This window comes from Pocillopora damicornis, chromosome 5, assembly GCF_964200805.1.
Source record: "Pocillopora damicornis chromosome 5, jaPocDami1.2, whole genome shotgun sequence".
NCBI lineage: Eukaryota > Metazoa > Cnidaria > Anthozoa > Scleractinia > Pocilloporidae > Pocillopora > Pocillopora damicornis.
Window position 1 is genome coordinate 421,696 of NC_142674.1, and position 27,220 is coordinate 448,915.

Genomic DNA, 27,220 nt, shown 5'->3' on the forward strand with positions numbered 1-27,220 from the left:
AACAAAAAGCGGTAAAAAAATTAAGCTTGATCACAACGGAAACTGATATTCTTAAAAAGGGGGGGAGGAGTGTATTTTAGGGGGATAACATGGTTTTCGGGGGAAGCGGAGGGGGAGCGGAGGGGGCATCGGAGGGGGCATCGGAGGGGGCATCGGAGGGGGCATCGGAGGGGGGAGTATAATAAGGATACTATAGAAAATTGACTACCAATTACTATCAGTGAGAAGGGATCATACGAATATTAAAGAGACTTACAGGAATTAGTAAAATTTATCGTAACACAGTCAAATCTTCTGACACTCTCCCCCCCCCCCCCCCATCCTTCACCCTTCCCATCCGCTTTGGCGACCCTCCATGGGATTTCATGGAAGAAGGTGAACGCATGCAAACCGTACGCTCGCCCTCTAAAACAAAAGAACTAGCTTTTAACACGTGAGCTGCGTGTTAGTTACTTGCCTCATTAACTTCGTAGCCATTGTCTTGCTTCGCACGGTAGAAGCAAAGGAACGTGTTAAGATCTGCTCGCAACTTTGCACGATACAATACAGTAACCGTGCCAATTTTATAACACTTCTCTTAAAGTTAAAGTTGCTTTTGATTTTTACAGGGAGCCGGAAATATGGGCTTAATAATTGCGTGAAGCGGTAAGGATTTATAGTTTACAAGGTAAGAATTAAGCTTTGAAAAAGTAATTCATGTGTTGAAACTGAGCTCCTCTGAACCTTGTGAAACACGTCGTGCTTATTGAATTCTTTGTGAAAATCGTGAGGGAAAGAGCCGTGATTTGCCGTGAATGTTCCTTTTTTTTGTTACAACTTTCTGATAGGAAAGAAGATCTTCTTTATTTTCGCTCATATTCTGTGAGCAATATACTTAACAAACTCCATTCTCACAATTAAGAAGCTGACAAACGCAGGGGTGTACAAGATAAGCTTGCGTGTTACGGAAACAAAGGAACTTAGCGTGTTAAAAAAAAAAACAAAAAAATCCAGCGTGTTAGAGAGACAAAGCTCTACCGTGTTCCAAAATCAATTGTTTTCATGCGCATATCTGCACGGTAGGCGTGTCATGCCATTAGCGTGCGAGCGTGTTATAACGTGCCGTATGCGTGCGTTCATCTTATTCCTTGAAACCTACTCATTACGTTAATTACACGGGGCCGTTTCTCGTAGGTCCCGGTAACTTATCGGGCTAGTAAAGTTGTTCTGTTTTCATTCGAGCCGGAGGGTTTGAATAGTCTTGGAAATTATACAATAAACGTTTTAGCTAAAGAAACAAAATGGACTGGTCAAGGAACCACAACCTTTAAATTTTTATTCTAAAATATAGCTTCAGGACTTTCGAGAAACGGGCCCCGGTCCTTGATCTCACTTGTAGGGCTTAAAATGTGTACTTGCGTCAAGTACGCCCAATGGGTAAGATTTCCTTTTTTCTGAAAATTGCGAAGAGAGCTCGTTGGAGAACTTATCCTGATGAAATTTTCCTGAAATAGTTCCCCACCTCCCCTGCACTCCATTACAAAAAGATAAAACTGGCCGTGAAAGTTCCCGTCTGACATCAGGGAACGCTTCTCATCCACTTCAGACTAATGAATAAAGGGGTAAGTTTCTAAAGAAACTGTGGTGCTGCGTCGGTGGGAGAGTATAGCAGGTAATTTAGTGTTAACAACTGGGTTGAAAACGTAAATTAGCCACCGTAAAGGGTAAAAAAGCTGACGTTTCGAGCGTTAGCCCTTCGTCTATCGCTCTGACGAAGGGCTAACGCTCGAAACGTCGAAACGTCAGCTTTTTTACCCTTTACGGTGGCTAATTTACGTTTTCAACCCAGTTGTTAACACTAAATTACCCACTTCAGACTAAGACGAGGAGTCGAGAGATGGAAAATGATAGCGGTAACGTAATCTGGTTCACTAATATTCCTATTGTACAACTTTTCTTTTGGCAGTTTAGAACGTAGTGCGATCACGTTCTACCTCTCGACCCTTAAGATTGATTGACATCTAATTTCTCCTTACAGTATTGTTACTGAATCAAACACTTGAGTAATGAGAATAAAGAAAATGATCACCAACCAAAAAAGCTCCTAATTGTGAGACAAATTCTTCTGGTCAGTATCATAGGAAATATATAAACGGCAGTATGCAGAATGCGGAGACTGGTTTTAGGAACTGAAGGGTCAGAGTTTATTGCTTTCCCACCTGTTCGCGCGCGACCTGTTTCTCGACATTTGGAAGACGCGTTCGTTCTGCGCCCGATCGAGTGAACCTGTCATTTGACCAATTCCAAATGAATCCTCTCCCTTTTCCTCTTTCTTTTTCGGGAACTATTTTGCTTTATCATGTATTTTTCTCAAAATGCGGAAATCGCGGCTAACTTAAAGTAAATTTTATAATTTAATGAAAATCGAGTTGTATGTAAATCAGTTGTCACGCACTGACTGTGGCGGCTACATTGTGACATACACAGGCTACGGTGGGAAGCGTACGTGATGATCTCTTAGCCAGGTTGAACACGTAAGGCAGGACACATCAAAACGAAAGAACGGATTCGGTATTGGAAGACTTATTAGATTCGATAACAGGAAGGCGACCGGTAAGTGAAGCGATCTTTCTTTCATAATTTCGAGTTGAATTAGATATTTGGGGGTTTCGATTCTCGGTGTAGACTTTCACTGGCGAGGACCCGACTGATTTGGCCAAAGCCCTTAGGTGTCGACTCTCACATTATTGAAGACACTTGATGTCTACTGCAGGTTCAATATAAAGTGTTTTAAACGTTATCTTTGACCGCATACTCCATGCTGAACTCCTTAAATTATCTTAGATATTCATGGATTAACGACGACTAGATAGGTGCAGAAAAGCGCCATTTGTTTTGTTCGAATTCAGTCGAGCGAGTTGTCCATGCTTACTTGAATTTTGTGCCGGATCGAAATCATCTGGAAGAAGGAAAAGTTGGTGAAGGTAATATTCACCTTGAGTTATATATTTCTCTTTAAAAGAATGACTTCTTAAACGCGGAAATAGTAAATCTACTCGATTTCGTAAAGTTAGCCGAGATCGATCGCGTAGATCGCCAACTTATCCAGCAAACCGAATTTTGAAAGCGTTCGATACCGTTTGCAATCCAAACAATTCAATTGCTCATAGCCCATTAACGTACTGTAGAAGAATTGTTTGCATTTGCTAAATAGCTTCACGAAGTTTTCTGTTCGTTTGTAGCACTTTTAAACATTAATATTGCATAGAGGGTAACAAGATTGACGCCGTCATTCGTAAGAAATTTTCGGTTGGAGTAAAGCTTGTCGCTTAAAGCCCATGGGAGGTGGGTCAAATGGATTGGAGGCCTTCCTTCTTTGATGTCTGAACACTTCAAGAAATATTGCAACGAGCATCGTGTTTGCTTTGTTGAATTGAAACGCAAAGTTCGTCGAGATATTGCAAATCGGTTGCGTGACTGCGCGGAAATTTAACTTAAATGACGGCTTGCTTGTTATTGAAGAGACGAAAATATCCTCTATCTCATCAGCAGTTTTGAAGAAAATTCAAGATATTCACATTAAGAAATGGAACAACGTGTGTGTACGTTTTATTTTTGTCCGGTAATGTGTTACGATGTGATTGGAACTCATTTCAAGCAAAATTACGTGAATGGCTTCCGTTCGCACAGGAACTTGAAGTTCGTATTCTGTTTTCCAAAATCGAAACTGATATCGCACTACCGATGATTGCAGTAGAGACAACATGCTAATGTCACTGTTTTTAAAGTTACATATTTTCATAAGCGGCTTTTCAACTGGATAGGTAAAGGCTGGCAGAAGCGGGATCGAAAAGTAAAAATTTTGGAAGAAAGGAATTAACGAAAGGATCCTGTTTTGAAAACAAGCTAAATTCTAAATAATGACAATAATATGAATTATTAATGTTGGTGTCGGTTGCTAACCTACATTTATTTTTGTATTCGAAACAATACCAGTACAATTATCTTGCAATGAAATCTGCACGGGAAAAGTTTCGAAGATTTAGGGAAACTGGCTGATTTTGATCCATAGATTAACGAGAAAAATTAAAACTTAAGATTGTTCTCAGGAGTCTGTGGTTATATGATATGTCAAGTTGGAATTGACCTGTGGACCCGAGGATATAGAAACAAAGGGCTTGGTTAAAACAATCACTGCAAATAATTTTTTTTTCAAAGATATTCAGACCACTAATAGCCACTTTTTTGGTTGCCAGAGACACAATAAATAACTTATTAAAGACTATCACCATTTTTGAACATGAGAAATACATTATTTGCTACCATGAAGCTAGGGCTGTCCCCAAGTGCTATTTAACCCCTTACACCCTAAGATTGATCAATATGCAAACTCTCCTTACTGCTCTCTATACATTTCTTATGACACTTAAAGCAGTATTTATCTAACAATCAAGAGCTTCTTGAGTCCGTGATCTATATCCCAACAGTATCAGTAGTAATACTGATGGTTAGGAATATATGAAAGTCATATATTTGAACTGCGGATAAAGACGTAAATGAAAGTGATCCTCGCAGTAATGTGCACTACTTAGGCAGTAGTCTATTCCGTCTATTCATCACTTCACGGGTTTATTTAGAACCACCATCATGACCAGCTCCCAGTTGGCTTGTTAGCTCAGTTGGTAGAGCGCTGCACTGGTATCGCAGAGGTCATGGGTTCAAATCCCGTACAGGCCTGAATTTTTTTCAGGCCTTATTTTCACTACTGCCTAAGTAGTGCACATCACTGCGAGGATCACTTTCATTCACAAGTAGTAATACTGTTAGGAGAGGTGAAATATGTATTATTCACTCTTAGAAGTTGAAGAGTGAAGTCAGCAGAGATGTCTTAGCAGTTCTGACCTCCCAATATGAATGCTGTGACATAATTTACTAAAATTAAAGTCTATGCGCACAAGGTGGACAAGAATTAGCTTAGGACTTCTTCTAGTTGCCTACTCTTTTAAAGCAAGAGCACGAGTTTTTTCCTCATCAGACAGTCTCTTGGTTTTGTGTAGAGAAGTATTCTGCTATGTTGATTAAGGAACATAATATTCTAACAGGGAAACTTGTAGATTAAATGTCAAAATGAGGTTCCTTAAGGTGTATATGTGGCTCTTTTAAATTTTATTTGTCCTATTTTATTTGACTTATTTTATTCTCATTTTGAAGTATTCTTATTGAACAGTCTCAGGAAAAAAATGTTTCCTATGAACATCAATATCATTTTCTTACTGTTTAGATATTTGTGAAATAATAATATTTCTCCTTTCTTTAAAACAACATCATTGCTCACATGTAAAATTATAAATAATGCCATGGTAAGTGGGGTTCTTTCATGTAATCTACATTATCAAAGCTTTCTCATGACAAAGGTTAATTATAATTTACTCTAAAAGGGAAGGTTTTTTTGCTACAGAATGTACAGTAGCAAATTGAAATAACTTATTTTTGGACACATCCTGGCCACATTTGGGTGATCATAGTCTTTTATTGTTTAGTCAATATCTTTAAAACTGAAAAAAAGATAAAGGTGTTTCATGGCACAGTGCATGCACACCAAACTCCTTCTTCATCGACTGCTTCAGCTTTGAAGCCAACAGTTTTGTAAGCACCATCTCGTTTTAAGTCAATCATGTGTTTAGCTTACGCAATCAAAACAGGTTTGCAATCAAGAAAGCCGCTCAACTTGTTTTGATGAATCTGCAATCGGTTGCTAGGATACTAAGTGGTGTCCAGTATCTCTGGTAATTATAGTGCCTCATTGCGCATGTGTCGATTAAAACCGGAATTCTTAATGAATTACACACTTTGTCCGTGTTGAAGTCGTAATGGTGCAGAAGCGTGGAAAGATGGGGAAAAAAAAGTTAAGTGTCTTTTTTTTTTTAACAAGGTATTAACCCCAGAACTTCAGATTCCGTTATTTGAAGGTCCACCATTGTACTACAGAGAACCCGGTTGTGGCCTTAAACTCACCAAAGAGTTTGTAATAAGTCAGTAGTAGATATTACAGCATGAAATCATAAGGAGTGGAGTGTGCAGAATCAAAGTTCACCTTTGTCCCTTGCTGGTGATAAGATGAATAGCGTCATTCTTTGATCAACAGTTATTATTCATGTAATAGAGTGTGATTTTCAGTAAAAAAAAAAGTTTTTTGCCCTTGTTCACCAGGTGTAATAAGACTTTTTAAAGCTCATGCAAAAATATTCCTCAGGAAAAAGGAATCATTATTGGATTGTATATTGCTATAGATTTTAAATTATCAGGTACATGTATAATTTGTTTAATAATAATAATGATGATAATAATAATGATAGTAAGTATAGGTAATCACATGAGGCCAAGTACTATTAAGGATTAATTGCACGAGAGTTTTCAAAATTTTCCAAAATTGCCTGAGTTGCGAAGCGATGAGGGCAATTTGGAAAATTTTGAAAACTCAAGTGCAATTAATCCTTAATAGTACTTGGCCTCATGGGATTACTTGTTTATCAATAAAGGGCAAAATTTACACGAAGGAAAATCACGCGCGCAGTCTATTTTTAACAAATTTCAAGATAACGAATGGTTGCTATGCAACGGATTAGCCAATCATTAACAGGTAATCATGCCCTCTCTTGATTACTAAAAATGCCCTCGATTAAGAAAAAATGCCCTCTCTCTCAACCAATCAGCGCTCAGTAATTTTGCTCTTTATTGATAATAATAATAATAATAATAATAATAATACCTGTATAGCGCCAATATCAATATTGCCATTTTCATCAGCACTTAAAAATAAAAATATTTCAAAAAAAAGTTAAAACAATTATGTGAACACTAAAACTATGTGAAAAATCAACTTTTAAATCACCTTTGAAACCCTGGACATTATTCAGGCTCCTGAATTGTTGTCCATCCTTTCACCCCCAAAATCTCAGTAGTAATTCTCCTTACTGTCTGTGATATAATTTTTATGATGGTAGTTTGGAGAATTTGGTATTGGATCAACTAATATTTTCCTAATTGATATTTTTCTTGATTCTTGTCACTTGTGTGCTTGTTATTGTATTGATATTGCAAGGAGAAATTCTGTCTTGGTCTCTCATTGGAGTTGAAGCATTAAGGCTTCTTTGACAGTTGCATTAGGAAGTTTTCTTGTATCAAAGGATCATCTTTGTTTCTTTATTTGCTCCAGGTTGCTGTGGCATCAGTAATGACCAACAACAATGTGGTAACCCTCAGTTGGTTATTGGCTCAAGATCTGCCCCAAGCCTACATCTTTACTGAGAGACCTTCAACATTCAACCATAATGCAACCTTTGTTAATGATAAGAAATATGTCATCCACGACTACTTACCAAACATAACAGAAGACAACAGGCACCTCAAGGCAATGAGGGCATGTCCTGTGGCTGGAAGTAAATTTCCTATCCTGGTAACACGGGACATAAATCCGCTTATTAGAGAGGTAAGACTACCACAAGAGATTGAAAGATAAATTCTCGTTATAATATCCATACATTATCTAGCAGGCTGAGTTTGTTATCTTGATCCAACACCAAATTCTCATAACTAGAATTTTCATTCTGGAGTCTATTTTTTAAAATGTTTTCTTGTTTGTTTTCTATTTATGAAATGCAGTGAAGTTTAAATCGAAGCTCTGATTTAGAAAAAAGGAATTTGACGAATTTGTTTGAAAAACTAACAGTCTTACCTGTATATTTTCATGTTTCTGATGTTTCTTTTTTTCTGAATTCCATTAGCACTGGTCAAAGTGGTTACCATTTTTTCCTAAACCTGATATAAGAATCTTCGACAAAGAAGACACAGGAGACCGACCGTTGATCGTCAATTTCCCTTTCCAAAGTTTCCCCGCAAATAAGCACGCTGTCAATCCCGACGTTCACTACAAGCTTAGCTCCAAGGCCAGAATTCCCGAAATGGGGGCGCCGTGTCCCAGGCACATGTCACGTGATAATTATACCCTCCCTTGCATTATAAAGGCTGCACAAGGGAAGGGGAAACGCGGAACTTTTCTCGTGAAAACAGAGGAGGAAGTTACAGAAGCTTTAAATGAGCTTAGTAATAATTTCTGCGATGCGGAACTTGTGGTGACGGAAGTGATAGAAAATGTCTCTAAATGTCTCCTTGCTCAGCTGTACATCTTTCAAAATGGACTTTTCCACTGGTTAGGCGTCAAGTGCAAATCGAACCTACCATTTGTTAAGCGACCCGAGGGCTACATCCCGACTCCCGACGTCAACTGGGACGAGCAGGAAGAGCTGGAAGAGATGTTGCGTGACGTTGTGCATCCAGTCACGCAATACCTTCACGGAAATGGTTACTTTGGATTTACTGGGGTAGAGATTTTGGTCAACGATAAAGGATGTTTTGTGGTTGACGTTAATCTCAAAATTGCCTCATCGACAAATCTTCTTTTGATCGCACCTCATATGGCTGCTTTAAATTTTCCGATTTCTTATGTCATGGAAATTTTGCCGACTAACATCAAACATTTACTCGAGGCTATAGACAGTTTAAACCATCAGGGAGATGGAAGGGCGATTCTCTTGGCTGATGGTGAACTCTCCGTAGAAATTCAACACAAAGCTTGCGTTGTGATCTTTGCGAAAAACTGCGAAGACGTCTTCAAATTTCAACGAGAACTTTTAAAGGTTGCCGGTAATGAAATTTCTTCCGGCACTAGTTTAGGTCCGTAGCTTAGAACGCTATATGCATCAAATCTCTTTTTTTATCATTTAGAGCCTTACGTAAGTAACGAGTTATTCCCGAACACTGCTCGCACTTCCTCGGCCAATCGATCACTAGTCGATAATGGGTAAGTGACCTTATTTTTGTGGTATAGACAATATTCGCCTAACACGGCGAATAATGTCTACACTAGTCGATATATGATGGAGTAACCCATCGATGGTTTCAAATACAACGAGAAAAAGTCCCATAAATAGCGAATCATACAGTACACAGCATGTCAGTTAACATACGTTTAATTTGAAGTAAAATTAAAAAGACATGCTCACGTGTTTTCTCGAAATTTAAATGACTATTACAAACTGCCGCACAGTTTGTATAGTCGAGAGTAAAAGTTAAGTGACATCAAAGTCGATCAATGAAAATTGCTAATGTGTGAAATCACTAAAATTCTCTTAAATCAACTTGTCCTCGAGTTATAAAATAAATCGATAAATTGGCGGGTTGATATGTATTTGAAATGTTTCGATTGATGGGGCTGTTCCATAAACCAATGCAACTTACTCAAGAAATCTTCGCAATGTCAGAATCTGAGCAACAATCCACCCACCCCTCCCCTAACCGAACAACAGTCAACTAATACCTTACCATATTAGGGTTATTGATAGTGATAGTGGCTCGGATTCTGATATTGATCCAAATCTACCAACGTATTTTTTACATTTTCAAATAAGGATTCTAAATTCAATTAGAAAATAATGTACGTCAATAACGTTGCGCTAAAAGAAGATGTACCTATTTATATTGCAAGCATACATTGAATTTAAGCGAAAAAAATTTACTCGCCAGTTTGATATTAGAATATATAAGACTAAAATGAATGTATTTACTGTTTGTAAATTTTTAGAGTTGAAATTTCACTCCGCACCAAGAGCTAGGTTACCATTTTAGAATTAAATAGAATTTAATGAAATTCGGCTAGAAGTTTGTATCATGAAACAACCAGAAATCTGGGAATTAAGGTTGCGCAGAACCTCTTTTGTGGCTAAAGTTTTTCGTTTCAATTTTTCGCTCATTCCATTCTCGTCTCTCTATTTTGAGAGGAAAAACTGTATGCCCATTCCCTGACAATGCTATTCGTATTTGCGCCCCTAATTCCTTGAGCCAGCTGCTTTTATAAAGCTATGTAGGACATGTAGTGTTTTTTGCAACTTTTCATACTGTATTTCTAGTATTCGTTGTGTTTTGTAGTGTTGGTATCTGTAAGAGAATGCCATGATATTGTCACTGTAACATAAACATGTCTTTGTGGAGGTTTAAAAACTATGTAGCTTCTTACGGCTTTCTTAGCTATTATTTAGATCGAAGAAGTGTAGCGTTAGGTGTCATCCAGCAACTTTCCATCGTGTGTCAGCAAAACTGCTAATTTGAAATCGCTTTGGTTTTCTTTAAGGGGGCTCTGTGACTGGTTCCGCTAGATAACTAGCAACAGCTTCTCGACCAATCAAGCACAGCTGTAGAATCAGTCGTGACTTAATTCTGCGCCTTTTCTCCGGTGATTTTAATGGTTTCACTAAGAGAATATAATCTGTTTAAATTCTCTCGGTTTCACGGAGTCCTTATTGGTTCTTTTCAATTTTCGTTTTTGTTCCGATCAGTCGAAATGACTACTTCTATTTAAATTTTGACCCTCAATCGAAAAGTGTGAACTGCTAGAAAAAGTGACTTAATAATTTTTAAGTGACTGTGGTTGACTCCCGTTTGACGTAATTATTTCTAAGATTGGAATAATATAAAAACATTTTGTATGTTTATTATGTAAAAGAATTTTATTCTGAACAGTCTTCTGTTCATTTGCTACTCTTTCATCATACCTGAGATGGTGAATATTCTGATCAATACTGCTAAGGGATAGTTTTTACTCTAAATTAACTGAACGATTTGTAAAATCGCTTCGATATTCAATTGTTCTCTAGAAACGTGTCAATTATGTAGTCTGCGAGGTTAGATGAACGAATATTGGGTGATTTAGTATTACCAACTGAGTTGATAACGTGAATTGGCCATCGTAAAGAGTTGCAAAACTTACGTTTCGAGCGTGAGCCTTTCCGCGTCATTCGTTCTGACGAAGGGCTAACGCGGCTCGAAACGTTAGCTTTGTAACATTTTACGGTGGCTAATTTACGTTATAAACTCATTTGATAATACTAAATTACCTTGTTATACTCTCCCACCGACGCAGCACCACAGACTTTCTCCCTTTATTTATTTAAATAAACATTGGCAAAATTCTAGTCATTGTTTATTGCCAGACCTAACTGGATCTTTGTGCATGGGCACGACACTCGACGTTAACAGTGACCTTCCCCACCCAGGAGGAGAACAGAAACTGTTGAACTGCTGTCAGGGAAACAGGACAAGATACTTGGGAGGGGGGGGGGGGGGGAGAGAAGGAGTAATCTGCGAAGTATTAGCAACCTATCGAAGAGGGAAAGCGATACACGTTGGTGCTTCCCGTTTAGCTTCAGCGCGTTTTGAGCATTGATCATTGTTGTCGGCTGGTACGGTCAGTTAACTGGGCACTGAACCTTTCTTTTACCATTAAGCTACTTGCGAGAGGTACAGGAACCGGTTGATTTTTGTTTTAAATGGTAGTACCACACACGGAATCAGTATAACCAATGTGTTTTATTTGAGCTAAATAAAACTTAAACTCTGTGATAACAAAGTTATATAAACAAATACTCTCTTTAAGATAAATATAACTTTGTGAATACGTAAAAAAATTCATTTAAGAGATACATTCCCCAGTTACACGATCCAGTAGTTGATGCATACATTAGGTCCACAATTTCACCGGTTGAAACAATTCCGTTTGGGGCTCGGCGGAATTCAGCCTGTCCTTGATTTCCCAGCTCAGAATTCTTCCCAGCTCCGCGCGTGTTTCAAATTGAAATTCGTGAACTCTGACGGCAGTAATTAATAAGTGAAAATTAAGCGCGCGAAAATTTTATACATTGAAGGAAGTGGTCGCTGAATCATATACCACATCCCTTGGAGCATTGAGAATTTTGTTTGCCCTGCTTAGACTCAATTGTTGGTTAAAGTTCAAATTTAGGGCCGTCGAGGGTCATTTTCAGTTTGTCTTTGTGTACTTTTAGACCCTACGAGAAATAGTGCCGTTTCAGTGCCTTTACAAGCGAGACTCGTTGCCTTGATCGCGTAACTCGGACATAACGCTAAAGTTCCATGCATAATATATCATGTTCAGCATCTTTTCATAGACATGGATAAGTGAAAAAAATATAGCTCTGTCCTGCATTTTAAAATATTTCTCCAATATATTTACAAATATTTAATTTGGCTCTGATACGTGTCTGTTTCCTAACAATCATCCGGGATATAACTAGAATCCATCCGTAAATGTGTAGTGCATTTAAAGCCTCCATTAGCAATTACTCTCTTACAGGCTGAGCCTGTTTTTGTAAGAGCACCACAGCGCCTGCGTGGAGTGGTTACTTTACTGCTTGGGGTCGAGGCTGCTTCTGGGTAGGAAAGGTTCAATTGGCGTTTGGTGTTTCCCACAGGACCTTTAGGTGTCAAAGTCAAAGCTGATTCGTCCAGACTCTCGATACTGTCTGAGATAGGAGGGAAAAAGTAAACAAGCAAATTAACTATTGAAGTCACCAGTAGTAAGAGCCTTAAAGCGCTTTTCGATTGATTGTCGTAAAACCAAACCCAAAGTAGTCACAACGGCCAATCAGAAGAAAGGAAAATACTTTGGCAGCCAATAAGAACTCAAAACTGCCTGAAAGGCGGGAAAACGCGGACGACCAAGTCGTCATTGGTTTGAGTTTTGCATCTGATTGGTTGAGAAAGTAGCGCAAGTTTTCTGGACCAATCATAGAACGAAGTAGAGCAAATCAATGCAATTACCCTCGACGCTCAATTGAAAAATGCTTTATCATCAAGAGTTTAACTCGCAAAGGATTGACTTGATTGGTCGACTCGCCATGGCCTCGCTTTGAATTGTATCACGTGGTTACTTCGAGCGCTTTTCTGTTCAATTCTGTTTTCGCTTGTGTAAAGTTTTAGAGAGGGCAAATCTCTAAGTAATTGGAAGTGCTCGAAAAGTTTCTGCTGCGATTAAAGTTTTGGCCTCCAAGTATGCGGGCAATTAAGCATGTCTAATGAAAGTCTGAAAACTTGTAACGAAAACATGTATATCAACGTAGTATGTCGATACATTAACTTATGTAAAAGACGAACAAACAATTCTTACCTGTTGTGTCCAGCATGTTCCTGGTATTATTAGGAATTTCATGATAACCAAGATATTTCGCCGAATTTAATGCCAGAGGCGAAGATTTAGAGACTCGATCAGCGTTAGATGGAAAATATTTCTTGGTAAAGTAGAAGTACAACCAGTTCCCTAAAAGAATATGCAAGCTATTGTAAGGTCTTCACAAGAATTAACTAAAAGCAGGGAAAATACCTCGTCAGACAACCAAACGGGTCTGGGTTTCTCCTCGAATGGAGACGATTTGAAGGAAAACATATGTATACCAATTTCCCATTTCCGAGTCATTTTGAGGGTTTTCTTCAAAGCGAGGCTTGATCTACATTCTTGTCATTAAGATGATATGATTTGCTCGTACAAACAATTCAAATTACTAATTCAAAAATGGCCCATTTAAGGCAATGAAGTCCAGTGTTTGAGAATTAAAAAAGAATTCGTAAATACATTTTTCCAACGGCGAGTTCCCTAATGAAGCTTTCGCAATTGTATGGAAGATTCGTGCCAATCGGTAAGCTCAACCACAGACAGACCAAGAAAAATTTAGTTGTAGTAAAGATGTCATTTTTCCGCAAACGATCATTGATGAGCAAAAATTATCCTAATTGTCTCAACGTTCTTCACCCGTCGCATAACCTTCTATCTTTTAAGACAAACACAGTATTATGATGTGCCAGAACTTACCTAGTAGAGCCACAGAGATGATCGATGAAAGTGTACTGTACGATAAACTGGAGTCAAAATTGATCTCGCTCCATGCGTTGATCGGTACTGCGACCAAGAGAACAAGTCGAGTGAAGAGAGGCGCATTCAGGAACAAAATACAAAGGGTCGCTAAGAGGAAATACCCAGCATGCATCAAGCAGGTGGTGACCACCACTAGTTTGTCTCCAGTTCCTCCTAGATGTCGTGTCAACCAATTAAGTCTGTTGTCGATTTTATCTTGCATCTGATTGGTCACCTGAGGAAATAAGTTACATATTAACACTTGTTTTAGAAACTCTTTCGTGAAGTAATCATTTTAAGCAAACGACAATTCTATGAATAGTTCCTTTGTTGAGGACAAAGCATGCAAAAGTCATTAAAAAAATACAAGCATAACCAAGACACGTAGTTTTGTTTTAATCAGACTTGTTGATTTCCCAACAGATTTCTCTTACCTCAATTAAATATCCAATAGTATCGTTGATAATTTTCAGATTTTCCATTGTCTGATTGTAATGTTGAGTGGTCTCACTGTGGTACGACATCATTTGAAGGGTGCTGTGGTCTACAACCAAATACAAACAAGTTTAATCAGAAGAAGGAAAAACAAAAAAATTGACATTGTCTTTGATGCATAATTGCACCAGTAGAGGAGAAGGGTAGAAGCTTTTTGATTGGTGCAGAAAGAAAACAATCCAGAATTGCTCACCCGCGCTTTGTATCCACCTTGAATTCTTATTGGAAGCACTTGATTGGCCATTGTGATGATTACGTTGGGTTTGATTTCTGAATATCCAGTCGAATAGACTATAGCTCTGTTGCCCTTATTAAATTTCGTTTGGGTCGTTGTCGGCTGAGTTCAACATCAATTATTTAACAAGAAATTCCATCTAAGTCATCTAGTCATTGTCTCCATATAATCAGAGTCTCTGTTACCTATCTTATTCCACACTTCTTCCGCCTTGCTGCGAATATCGTTTAAGTCCTCTAAAATTAAGCGGTGGCTAATTTTACGGTTCAGATCCTGTTTCTGAATTTCTGTTGTAGCACTCTCTGTTTATTAAAGAACAGAAAATAGTTTTACGTTATTGGACAAAGAATTGACCCTTCTGTCGAGAGACCACTGTTAAATTCTACTTAGTTTGTTTACGTGTATTTATATCTATTTTAATGAGTTGATTTGGAACAAGCTCATTAGACAAAACATTTACAACGTGTTAGAACGTTACCAGGATAAGGTAGAAAATTGATTCTCAAAATTGAATTTTCTGATGAAGGTCGCTGTACTCTAAAATGATTAACTGCAGGCTCTCTCTAAAAAGAAGGAGGGGGACGATAACCAAGTGAGGTTGAAGGAAAGAACTTTCTTTAATCAAAAACTCTCAAATAAACAAACCGAGCTTGTCTTGGACCGTTTTTGCCATCTCTTTGAGCTGTTTCCGACCGCTGTCTATCATCATTCTTTCCTGGTGCAGTGCCCTGACATTCCCTCTTAATGAGAACGAGATCGACCGCTGCACATCGTCATAGCTGGCATGTAGTTTCGCTTGCTGTCTTACAAGACGTTCCTGACCAGCGGTCACTCTAATCACGGTATCATCTGCTGCTTCTGTCAGTCGCCTTTGACCTTCCTTTTCGATTGAACAAATATAGAGGTTGAGCCTATCAACAGGCTTTCTGGTCGAGGAGGGGGGAAGGGGAAAGTGGGAAGAAATAGAGGTAGGAGGGAGTGGGGAGGGAGTGGGGAGGGTGTGGGAAGGGACGAGGAGAAGAAATTAGAAAGCCTTGCTGCTTCCCTCCCGCCTTTCCCCACGATCGTATTATTCGAAGCCATTTCTTCTTCAGCCCTTCCAAGCAAAGACTGCATGTCAGTGACAGGTTAATAAATGCTTGTAGGGGCCTCATTAGTAGAATGTTTAAATGACTTTCGTGAAATCAGCTGACAAACCTTATCATCACAGCATTAAAATAGTGCAAAACTTTCTAGTCATTTTTGTCCAATTTGAACATGTTTTTAATGAGATACTCACACCTTTTAGACAGATTTCTCGTCACACAAATTGACACATAGCTTGTCTGAAGAAAAAACTAGAATTGAAACTTACTTGTAAACCGTTCATAAGCTCCATTTGATTTTCTGCTTGACTGGCCAGCTGATTGACAGTAAATTCTGTCTTCAGTCTGAACTGCTGCTGCCGAGTGGCGTAGCAGATCGACCGCGCCCTGTTGCTGATTATGTGATAACTGTTCCATGTATTGGCATCCATACCATTTGTGCAATCACGCAGTTCCTATACCAAAATTACAAAAGAAAATAACCTTGACTTTGGTTTCCACATCTTTTTTGATGATTGTCAAAACTGGCCTCGCCACTCAAAAGCGATCATTGAAAAATGAAACTAAAATTTCATCAACAAAACTCACCATGTCGTCTGTGCACTCGTACGTTCTTCTTCCTTCGGATTTTGATTGGCAGTTTAAGAGAGCCACGCCCAGCTTTGCCAGTTCAACCTCATTGATATCGCTACAGGATTTCTTGATTCGGTTTATGACCTAGTGATCATGAAAGATTGCAAAAATTTTATATGACAGAATCGTAGAACAGTTTCACGTGTACTCTTCCTCGCGTGCTTAGCATGCCCCGTACTACAGAAACTTTTTAAAAAGAAGTGAATATAATCCGCGTTTACCATTTCATGGTTGTTCATTTATCTATGGAGTGTTTACCTCTATTGTCAAAAGATAATTTATGAAATTAAAAATAATGGTACATTCTTTCAAGATTTTATTGCTTACAATCTGATGACAGGTGTCCAATGGAGTAAGATTTCCCATATACTTCTTTGCCTCAGCTAAAAATTTTTCTTCGGCTGTCGTCATTTCAAAAGGAACAGGGCTGTTCTTCAAATAACGACCTTGCTCTGCTTCAGTGTCTTCAGTAGATGAGCTGGAAAACGGCCACCAAGCATTTGTGGATACCAGTAACAAACACAAGAACGTGCCAATGAACAAACAACGCTTTAAATTCATTCTATTTGTACTGAAAATAAATAGTATGGCGATTTAGAGTAGCAATGCGTAAGTCACATCCAAAGGTTATTTTTGAAAACATAATTACAGTCACAAGTACTATATACACGATGCTTATGCGCAGTAACTGTATGATAATTGGGTTTAACAAGTGAGTTAATCGTCACAAAATTGACCACCAAAGAGAGTTTCAAACAAGCTGGAGTTTCGAGCGTTAATCCTTCGTCAGCCCTTAGTCGTACCCTAACAAAGTTCTACAAGAAAAGGTTGTCTTCTAAAGTACAGCTGGACTTCAAGCCGTGGTGAACAAAGTCAAACCTCAAGGAGTCTCTTTTACGATGGTCGCTTTAGAAATAGCGAGCCACGACAGTCGACGCAAATACGCATCCAATTCTTGCTAAGACAACCGTGCCATTAAATTCCGCCTATGAGAACATTCTAAAAATTTACTGCCTAAACATACATGAGCTTCTAGATGCCACTTGACTTTGCCGAACAGAGCGCACATTTTCTAGGAGCCTTCAAATCTTACCTGACAAACGTCCGCTAAAACTTCTTGTAGTTCAATAATGAAATACTCGATTCTGCCTTCGTAGTTGACATTTAAATCAACTGCACGCAGTTGCACGTGAAATTTTAACCGCACGAACTAATTATCCAAGGTCCTCTGTGACGTTCCAATTTTCGCGCGTTAATTTCTTTTGTTTTTGGAGGAAACAACAGGTGACACAATTCGTTTTTCTTTTTTTTTTTTGTCCAAATGAAAACTTGAAAGGCTGCGATCAATGTTCAAGTATTTGTAACGAATGTGAAACTAAGAAAAATTAAGTTCCTCTTGAGGATTCGAACACGAACCTGTAGTTGCGCAGCCGGGTGCCTGTAAAAGCACGTGAACTACAGAGAACTTGCTGGCCGTGGATTGAAGGTACATACTGATATAAGCGTTCTCTTTGTAAAGGGACAATGAGATATAAGTGGCAGAGCAGATATAGACAAAGACACAACTTTGGGGACAGAAGCAAACCTAGTAGGGAAGGCAGGAGAAAATGCGTCTAATCCAAGTTTTAATGCGTAAATTTATTGTCTGACACCTGGAAAAGAGTGCGCGAGCGGGTGAAATTGGGTCCGTACATAAACCTTATATTATAAAGTTTATGTATGGACCCAAAATTTCCCTCATGGTATGACGTAAGCGTATTTTTAAATACGCCTACGTCATACCATGGCGTAAAAAGGAGTCGAGGTCGCGGGAAGAGCAATATCCAACGTCACATGCTAGTTTCATATGTCACCAGGGTTCTCTAAACTGTTGAGATCAGCAATTTTGCGGAGGTGTGAGTGAAAGAGATGACGAATTTCGAGCTTCATGGTGGAGTAGGGAAGTTTCTGTTTAAAAATAGTATCACTAGCGAAGATAATTCCAAATTTCAAACCATTCGTGAGTTATGTTAGCGGTCCTCTTAAGTGGCTCTTGAGGCAATATCCGAATCAATTTCATCGCAGAGATCGACGCAAAGAGAGGGGGAGGAGGAGGTGGGGGATGGAGGCCGCCTGGAACACACCTTGTTTCCGAGACAGAATCTTCCATTTGCTTCAAATAGATTTTAAACAATGAGACACAATTCATCTGAAATGTTTGAAGTAAGCTTTACTATAAACAGACCAACAGTTGAAATGTGTCCGATTTCATAAATTTTGAAGAAATACGTTTTGTACAAATATATAATAAATCTCTATTCAATAAAGTAATAATCTCAAACTCTTAAGAAGGCCTAAATCTGTAAAATCTTAAGTTTGTGCGTTTTGAACGCAAATTTTTAACCAAAATCATGGCATTTGGTAATTGTTAACATTAAGTACTTTATGACTGAGTTTGGTGGAGCCGCACGAGGTCTTAGGGTCCACAGGGTTTTCAAAATATGACGGCAATCGGCGCGTTTCACCATCTACACTGAAAAACGCGCCAGTTATTCCGAATGTGTGTGGCTCAATTTTCGGCATGGAGGCATGTCAACGATTACCCCTGGTACCGCCTCCTAGAATCAGAGTCCAGTTAATCAAAATCTTTTTGACGACCCTGGGTCCGCACGTCGTGACTGAGGGCCAAAAAAACCAGTCAGTCCACTCAGCCTAACCCAACTCAGTCAATAAGCGTTTCACCTTAGTTGCTTTTCCCCAAATACACACTTTACACAATAACTATAAAAGCGACCCCTAGCGCCCTTTTGTTCCCTCGCTATCACAACCAGGGCAACGCTACCCATACGCTACGCAACCCAAGAAAGAAACATGGAATAATCACTTATTAATACCTTGTACTGCTGCATGCCATGCCATGGATAAAGTAGAAGAAAAAAGATAACAACAATAAAAATATTTAATCACGTTTTAGCGAACGGCAAGCGGTAAAACTTAAACTTTTGCGGCGTGCCTTTCAACAGTTTGTGAAATAAGTTCAAATATTTGCTTTTGTTGTGTCAGAAACATAGAACCTACTAATTGTGAATGAGATAAAATTTTAAACTTTTCTGTAATTTTAAAAGAAGGCAAAATCAGTAGTGAATTCTATCGTTTACACTTGCCGTAGCCATTGATCGTAATAAACGGGTTAAAAAGGACATTAACGGAGAGTGTCAATCGGCAAAAAAATTGAAGTTCTTGCCGCCTGCCTTTAGCCATTAACACACTTGAGTGAACATTCTTGCATCAGTACTCATTTTTCTCTTTTCTATACGAGGCTGGTTAAAAGCTTGAAAGGAAGAACGAGTAAGGTCAAGATTTTCACCGGTTGCCGTTGCCATTATCGGAAACATGCAGTGGCATTTTAATCACCATTAGCCGCAGCCATCTCCGATGAAACGTACATATGTATTTTTCTTTAGGAAAAAAAAGTAAAATAAAGCCGAATATACTCTTCTTTATGTATGTATATAATCTTATATAAAAACACTCTTATAGGTAAAGCTTATACTGAAACACACTTATATCTTTTATAGCACTCTTGAGGAATTTATAAAATATAATATAAAAATGATATTGTTTTGGGAAAGAAAATCTTCAAGTTTCGATCAGCAAAAGCCGAAAGCCTTCTGTCGTTTTCAAATTGCTATGCAAGGGGCAAAGTTATACGAACAAGCTGACAAATAAAATGTATCACAAGATAACAGGTCATTTAGAGTTAACATCAGAGTTGAAAACGTAAATTGGCCACCGTAAAGAGTTCAAAGGCTGAAGTTTCGAGCGTTAGCCCTTCGTCAGAGCGACAGACAAAGGGCCAACGGTCGAAACGTCAGCTTTTAAACTCTTTACGGTGGCCAGTTTACATTTTCAGTTTATTTGATTTAACCAAATCATTTTGTAATACCTCTCCCAGACGCAGCTCTACAGTTTCTTTAGAACCATGCCCCCCCCCCCCCTAAAATTAAATGTTCTGTTTTTCTTCGAATGTTACTCAGGACGTAAGTTCGTTCTCTGCAAGAGACTACCTGAAAACATAGAATAAATTAAAAAACATTCAGTATTAAACACTGTCAATGGAGCTCTCACTTCTCACACAAGGTGCCTGCTTTGTCTCTGGCCAGCGGATATATTCCAAGCATGCCTCTCTCAGGTCGCGTAGCCGCAACTGTCAAATGTTCTGCATGTAATCCTCTGCAGGTGTTTCTGCAGCTATCTCCGTCACGATGTCCATCAATTGATCTTGTGACTGTTCGTTTTCCATCTTATCTTCAACCCCTAATGAATCCACAACACTCTCTGGTTCATCATCTACCATTTCACCCGCTGTTTTGATGGGGGTTGGGCTACACGAGGGTATACTGTCAGTTTGCTGCTTCTCTGTCTCACGTGGTTCTTCGGTAGCCTGTCAGTTAAATGAAGCAAAAACTGGCGTTTTGAGCTTAATTTCATTTTGATGTTTGAAAAGAATTCCTAATTTGACGAGAGCGTATCCACTTTTCTTACGAACGACACCACTTTATTATCCTCAGGTAGTCACTGGTTTACGGTTTGATTTGTCTGGGAAAGACTACGTGAGCAATTGAACCAACTCGCTAACCTTTTACCCTTTAGAACTTATCACCTTGTAACTTCTCTCTATAATATCCCCGCATTATCCAGCATAGAGGTAATGAGAATAACCAAATTTATCAGGTAGAAGTTATCACCTTGATCTAAAGTCAGATTCCCGTAACTAATTTACATGGGAATGTGTTACAGCCCAAGGGGAGAATTAGTAGTCGGGCCCCGGTTGTGGGAATGTCGGATAATGCTATCCACTGGATGAATCGCTATCCGGTGAATAGCGCAATGCATTTTATGAACAGTTTTCCGCTGGATAGCAATTTATCCATCGTATAGTGTTATCCGCCCTTTGTACTACTGGGCCCAGATCTTTTGAAATTACGTGGTTCAAAGTATTAAAAATCCCCCTGTTTTGGACACCTATCTATAGATGCTCACCCACAACCATTCAAGTATGCAAAAAGATTCTCACTGACAAACAAAGAAGATGAATCAAATTTACCCACCTTGCCCTCCAATATACTGGCAAAGGCACTTTCAGATATCGAGCTAGCATCAGCGTACACTCTTGATATATCTGAATTAAGTCCTTCTCCCACACCAAGCATGGTTCTGTCAGGGTAACTTCTTTGAGATAAAACCTCAGCATTATTGTTATGGGTAGGACATTCTGCAACATGAGGCCCTTGCAGAGCTGATCCCACTGCTACACTTGTTGAAGGATTCTGTATGTCGGGTAAAGCCTGTTTAGTCTGATCTGGTACGGGATCATCTAGAGTTTGAGTGGACACTCTGTTTGAAATCGTTCTTGAATTGGAAGGGACTGGAGACGTTTCAAAGTGCACTCTGCGATGAACTTTAGGCCTACCAAAAACAAGAAGAAAAGAGTTGAAAATCTAGTAACACATGGCAAGTAAGTCTATGTGTTATGGAATGTCCATTCACCTTCCTCCTGAAGGGTGCACTTCATAGCACATGCTAGTATTTGTTTCACATTTAATCTTTAGGATCACTGGAAAATAATGAAAGTCATGGTCTTAAAATGATATCTGACCAATCAGTAGAAAATCACTCACTTGGGTTTTGTTTTCCGTCTGTGTGCTGGCCCAGTTCCTTTACCTAGACTCCTAGAAAAATCCGAAAATTAAAATGCATGTTAGAGAATAAGTAAACTCAATGTTATACAGCAACTTACACGTTTGCATCAGCTGGCTTTGATTTACGTGAATAAACAGAGCAACAATAACAAGGTAACTTACATGATCTTCAAGGGCCAAGTTTCAGGCCATTCCACAACATAATTTAGTGAAGTTGGTTGAAATGCCAAAGTTCTTCTGTTGTATCCAAAGGGATTCAAACTGGTGCGAGAATTGTAACGAAGATTTTCCACCCCTGCTGACTACAGAATTAAGAAAATAATTGGTGAAAAAAATGACTGAGTTGCACCTCAGGAATTGCTCAAGTCAGGTTACCTGTAGCTTGGTATGGGCACGCGAGACTTTGAAAGGGGTGATGATATTATTTCAGTTGCAAGATTTTGAAAATTCAATAGGAGACTTTGAGATGTTGACACTCCTGGGGTTAAAAAGGTTTTATTTATAACGGTAATCAATGAACAACATTTTAGTTACACTTATTTAAGTCAGGATTTTGGTTATTGTGAGATTTTAAAGGCTCACTTCCAGCTCAAGTCTTTATAGTTCAAGAAGTGGCCCAGCCTGACTCCCACTGCCTCTTTTTACTTTCAAAATCTCTCTGAAGTTTGAAAAGTTATTACTACTGAATTACCAAAGAAACTGAAGTAAATATGAGATTCCGACTAAGGCAATACCAGCATTAAAAGTCTCTGCCATTTCATGCTCCAGATGCCACATTATGACCTAACTAGGTAATCAAACCCTTAATGATTAAATAGTGAAAAGACACCTACAGGACTATCAGACCAGCCACTGAATGCATAACCCAGTCTGTCTTGATTCTCAGCAGCTGTTGTTCCTCGTGACTTGGCAGGAGGAAAGGTCAGGTTTAATTGTCTGTCTGCCTTGGCCTGCATGTACAGTGCTGCCTTCTGATCACTGTCATCCACAGCATGTTGTAACCCTGCATTTAATCTGCAAAGGCAAATTTTAAGATTTATATCAAGATTTATTAGCAGAGAAACATGCTTGATCTAATTTTGAAGTTATATTAATATCATGGGTGACGCAATGGCTTGAAGGTTAATGTGCTGGACTCCAGATCAAGAGGTCTGAGTTCTTGACCTGACCATGCTAATTTGTGGTGTTCTTTAGCAAAGTTCTTTACTCTCTCAGTGGTTCTCTAACACCCAAGAGTATGTATAAATGGGTACTAATCAGTCATCAGGGAAGCCTGATTAAATACTGGGAGGTAACCTTTTAATAAACTAGCATTCCATCCAGGGGGGAAGAGCAATACTCTAAGTCATTTCATGCTGAGGAAACCTGGATAAGCTTCAGTTGGGTGGGTCACTAGGCTGGAATACACATTTATTCTAATATCACTTGATGTATCGGTTTTAACTCATTGTTCCCAAATGAATAAAGGGGTGTATGTTTCTAAAAAACTGTAGTGCTGCATCAGTGGGAAATCGGGGGGGGGGGGGAGGGGGGGAAGGTAATTACCATATAATTTGGTTTATCAGCTGAGTTAATAATGTAAGTTGGCCACCCAAACTTTTCCTAGCCAGCAGTGTACATTTTGTGATTTGTCAAAGGTGATTCCATGACCTCACAAGAGCCCTTTAGAAATCATATAATTTCATTTGTGTTGCCTCAAATTGCTCAAACTTAGATAAGTTCCTTTTCCTTTCATCAGCTCACTCTTTGGGAAGAACTTGTTAAATAAAATTGTTAAGTTTTTCTCTGAATATCAGATTAACTCTGCCTGTGTGGCTGCCTTTCACTGGACTATTAAAGCTATCTTCTCCAATCTTCTACAATCAGATACAGTTCTTAGCCTCACCACACCAAATACTGTCTTGATTGTAATTAAATGCCAACTTGAAATTTACCTTCTGTGAGCCTTCTGACGGGCAGCTGACAGGTCAGGGAAAAATGAAGAGTTCTTGCTTAACACTGAGGTAGGCTCTAAAGAAGGGGAAAGCTGTACATCATAGCAGTCCATGAACATGAAAAAAAACCTCAAAGAATGATTTGTCTAGAAGGCCACATCTCACAGATTACTATGAAATTTGAGGAGGCGTGGAATGGGTTAAATCACCACCACCCTCGTTTTCTAGATGACTTACCTAGTCTTTAGTCTTCAGTCTTACTAAATGACTTGAGTAAGTTTAACCCCATTGTAAACATGCAGAGTAATTACAACTCGAGTCAGAAGAATGGATGTGGGTATGACAGCTTATCAAAATGCTCCTGGTTTGGCCTTTTTCCTTAATTTAGAAATTTTCTGCATAAAATACAGAAAATTACCAAAATGGCACAAGAAAACTTAAAACCAATGGCTGCCTGTAGCTCTTGTTCATAGAATACATTAAGTACATCAAGTGGTGAAAAAGAAATAAAATGAAGAATTGCCTACCACTTGAGGGATTTACCATAGGTAAAACATCTTCCTTTGCTGGTTCATGGACATCAGTTGTTGAGTATAATGATAACCCTGTCTACAAGTTAAACATTAAAATTAAGGATTGATGTTCGCACATAATTATATATAAATACACAATATTCTTCTGTAAATTATCCTCACTATTTTCATCATATCTAATTTTCCAAGCACACAAAACTGAGAACAAATATCCTGTGATATTTTACAGTTGGTTATTTTGTATTTAAAAAAAAAACCTGTTTCACAGGTTAGCTGTGCACACTATGCTTCTGTATCTGCTTTGCTTTTCCTGCCTTATGAGAAATGAGCAGAAACACTTGGCAGGAAAAAAGCAGTTGGATAATAAATAACTTATAAGACATTTTGGTGTGTGGTATTGCTTAGAATATTTACTCATTGTATGTATTTCTACTCGTCCTACTGGCTCGTCAAAATACAGCACAACTCATAAAAATACCCAGGGATACTCAACATCAAAATGTCCTCTAAGACATATATATTACATATCTTAAATCAAATCATTTTAATACTTGCCCAGGCCTACAAAGAAATTTTTTGTTTATTTTGCCAGATAAAACTGTCATGAGTTCAGTGACTGGAGACAACTGCACCCAGTGATTTTTTTTTCATCCAAATTTTGTCAAGCCTTACCAATCTTCAAAGGCCCCATCTTCCTGCCTCAGAGCAGGAAAAATTTTCATCAGGCATGAAATTGCACAGATTTATCAATTTACTGGCCACATTTTGAAGGAAAATGTAATTCAAGAAAATTTGATATTGCTTTTTCATTGTAAGTCTTTTTGGCAGAAAGCTGCCAAAAGATTAAATTTTCACGCAGCAATCAAACCATAAAGATGGACAATTTGTATCTCTGGATGTTGCATGATGATCAGTACTTAAGATACCCAGAAAAAAACTATCATGGCTTCCAAGTTTAAATTTAAGTTGAATCCTGCTCAATTTGTTAATCCATGTGATTGACATTTCATGGTTATTAAAAAATAAGTTAAACATAAATTACCGTTTTTAAATTTGGGAACTGACAATTAAAAAGAGACAATTCTAACATAGAATAATTGGTTCATTTTACGAATAAGAAGAAAAAATCTTCACCTCATGTGATTATCTTGTAGCATTATAAATTCATGCAAAATTTAAAGAGCATGTTTCTATGGCTACCAAGTCGGCGCTACGCCAGTTGCTTAACGCAGCATAAATTCCTTATTCAGCGTGAATTTCTCAGCAAACACAAAAGTACACAAAGCAATAGTTGAAAAAAGTACAATGCTTACATTTGAGTTCAAGCTCGGTCTTATACTAACGTTATTTCAATTATTTATGATGTCTATCGTAGACACTGAACAACGAAATCAAATTACTCCTTAGCGAGAGTATAAAACAAAGAACTTGCCAGAGGGATTAAGATTAATTATGATCATAAAAGTAACAAGAAAAAGCCTCTAAGCCATGCAATTAAAGGATTCCTTTTACCTTGCTCTGTTTTTCGTCGATTCGAGCCAAGATTTGCTTGACCGGGTCAACTTTTCTTCTATGCTGTATGCCGTAATGAAACCGCAAAAAATTAATGATCACACGGAGTCAGGAGGAAAGCCAGCTGTTTATTAAAACAAGAAGTAGGCATTACTAGTCCGTAAGATGACAACAATACTCTTACCTTTTTATAAACTATCATTTGACAGCCTTTATAGAATCCAATACGTTATTTTCCCTCCAATAACAGCTGAGGTTGCGAGGACGACCAAAACGCAACGGTACCACAATAACTATTCGCATACCAACCAATCAAGCACTCCAATTTTCTGATTTACATTTTTCTCCCCTTCTCAATGGTCTTAGCGATCATCTCTGTGCTTCCTGTTTTCTAACCATGATTGAGAAACAAGTTCAACCATTCCCTAGAATGAAGACTCCACAATTGTCTGCAGAGAAGGAAATTTAGCAGCGAAACAAAGCGTTACACAATGGCGCGGCAAGCGGTCGCCAACAGCTGCCAATCAGGGTTTACGAACATCAATTAACCTGAGGACCCGTAACAAGAATCTTAAAACGTTTATTACCTTCCACAAAAAGAAAACGGAACCAAAATAATCAGAAAATAATAAAAAATTTGAATATTCTGGTTTTATACGCGATTTATTACAATCAACTCAGGAACGACATATTCCCATTGTAAAATAGTGCTGTAACAGGATTGTCAGCTTTGATATGACTGATCTCACACGTTTATAATTATTCAAACTACATTGAATATTCAATGACAATGTTCTCCTGACAACTTTCAAAATTTGCTATTTAGCCAATGTCCATTCTCCAAAATATTTCAATTTTTTTTTATAATTTAATTTGAGTTCATTTTATATTTAAAAATATAAAATCAACTCAAACTATATAAATAAAACAACAGATACTATGTTGCTGTTTGTCTGCCTTGATATAGATTTATATAATAAACAAAGAAGTGGAATATGATCTGAGGTGCAGCCAAGTGTCACTGATGTTGAAAATGAGTTTGTAATGTAACTTGGCCATGGTAAAAGGTTTCTAAAGCTTAAGTCTTAAGCTTTAGCCCCTTATCAGAGCAAAGTTGAACAGTCAAACATCTAAATAACATATGTTTCGCTCAAGCCAATTGCAAAGCTACTTTTACAGATAGGACAGTCTCTATGTGTACCAACTATGGTGAGGAGAGAGGGGAAATGGGGAGTGGCAGAAGTGTATGTATAGTGGTTTAGCATTTAGCAGAATTGATTCAAGACCTGCCACAAAAGTGTGCCTCACATCTTTATCAACAATTGTGAGTTATATATTGACTTGCAATGTGCTGGTATACCTAAGTATAGTTTGTTA

At 38.3% G+C, this 27,220-nt stretch overlaps 3 protein-coding genes across 5 annotated transcripts; 1 reads left to right on the forward strand and 2 right to left on the reverse strand.

Moving 5' to 3' along the window:
* The first annotated feature begins 565 nt into the window (after positions 1-565).
* On the forward strand, positions 566-10,677 carry LOC113665891 (uncharacterized). Of its 3 annotated transcripts, none has more exons than XM_089207664.1 (3): positions 566-667; positions 7,196-7,468; positions 7,764-10,677. In XM_089207664.1, exons 2-3 carry the CDS (start codon positions 7,214-7,216, stop codon positions 8,718-8,720), a joined length of 1,212 nt encoding a protein of 403 aa, XP_089063790.1. In that variant the 5' UTR covers positions 566-667; positions 7,196-7,213; the 3' UTR covers positions 8,721-10,677. The 3 variants fall into 3 exon arrangements, with proteins under 3 accessions (XP_089063790.1, XP_027037422.1, XP_027037423.1); XM_027181621.2 differs by lacking the exon at positions 566-667 and adding an exon at positions 2,243-2,592; XM_027181622.2 differs by lacking the exon at positions 566-667 and adding an exon at positions 2,773-2,963.
* A 710-nt stretch (positions 10,678-11,387) lies between these two features.
* On the reverse strand, positions 11,388-16,744 carry LOC113665887 (protein brambleberry). The gene is made up of 9 exons (XM_089207846.1): positions 16,511-16,744; positions 16,139-16,267; positions 15,820-16,005; positions 15,111-15,345; positions 14,651-14,767; positions 14,170-14,279; positions 13,667-13,970; positions 12,995-13,144; positions 11,388-12,350 (listed from the first exon to the last, which is right to left on the reverse strand). Exons 1-9 carry the CDS (start codon positions 16,742-16,744, stop codon positions 12,097-12,099), a joined length of 1,719 nt encoding a protein of 572 aa, XP_089063972.1. The 3' UTR covers positions 11,388-12,096.
* Positions 16,745-18,372: 1,628 nt separating this feature from the next.
* Positions 18,373-26,341, reverse strand: LOC113665890 (uncharacterized). Its single transcript, XM_027181620.2, has 9 exons — positions 26,028-26,341; positions 25,844-25,906; positions 24,326-24,407; positions 23,799-23,874; positions 22,698-22,878; positions 22,027-22,166; positions 21,844-21,894; positions 21,274-21,631; positions 18,373-20,606 (listed from the first exon to the last, which is right to left on the reverse strand). The coding sequence occupies exons 1-9, from the start codon at positions 26,043-26,045 to the stop codon at positions 20,373-20,375; spliced, it is 1,203 nt and encodes a 400-aa protein (XP_027037421.2). The 5' UTR covers positions 26,046-26,341; the 3' UTR covers positions 18,373-20,372.
* Positions 26,342-27,220: the final 879 nt, after the last annotated feature.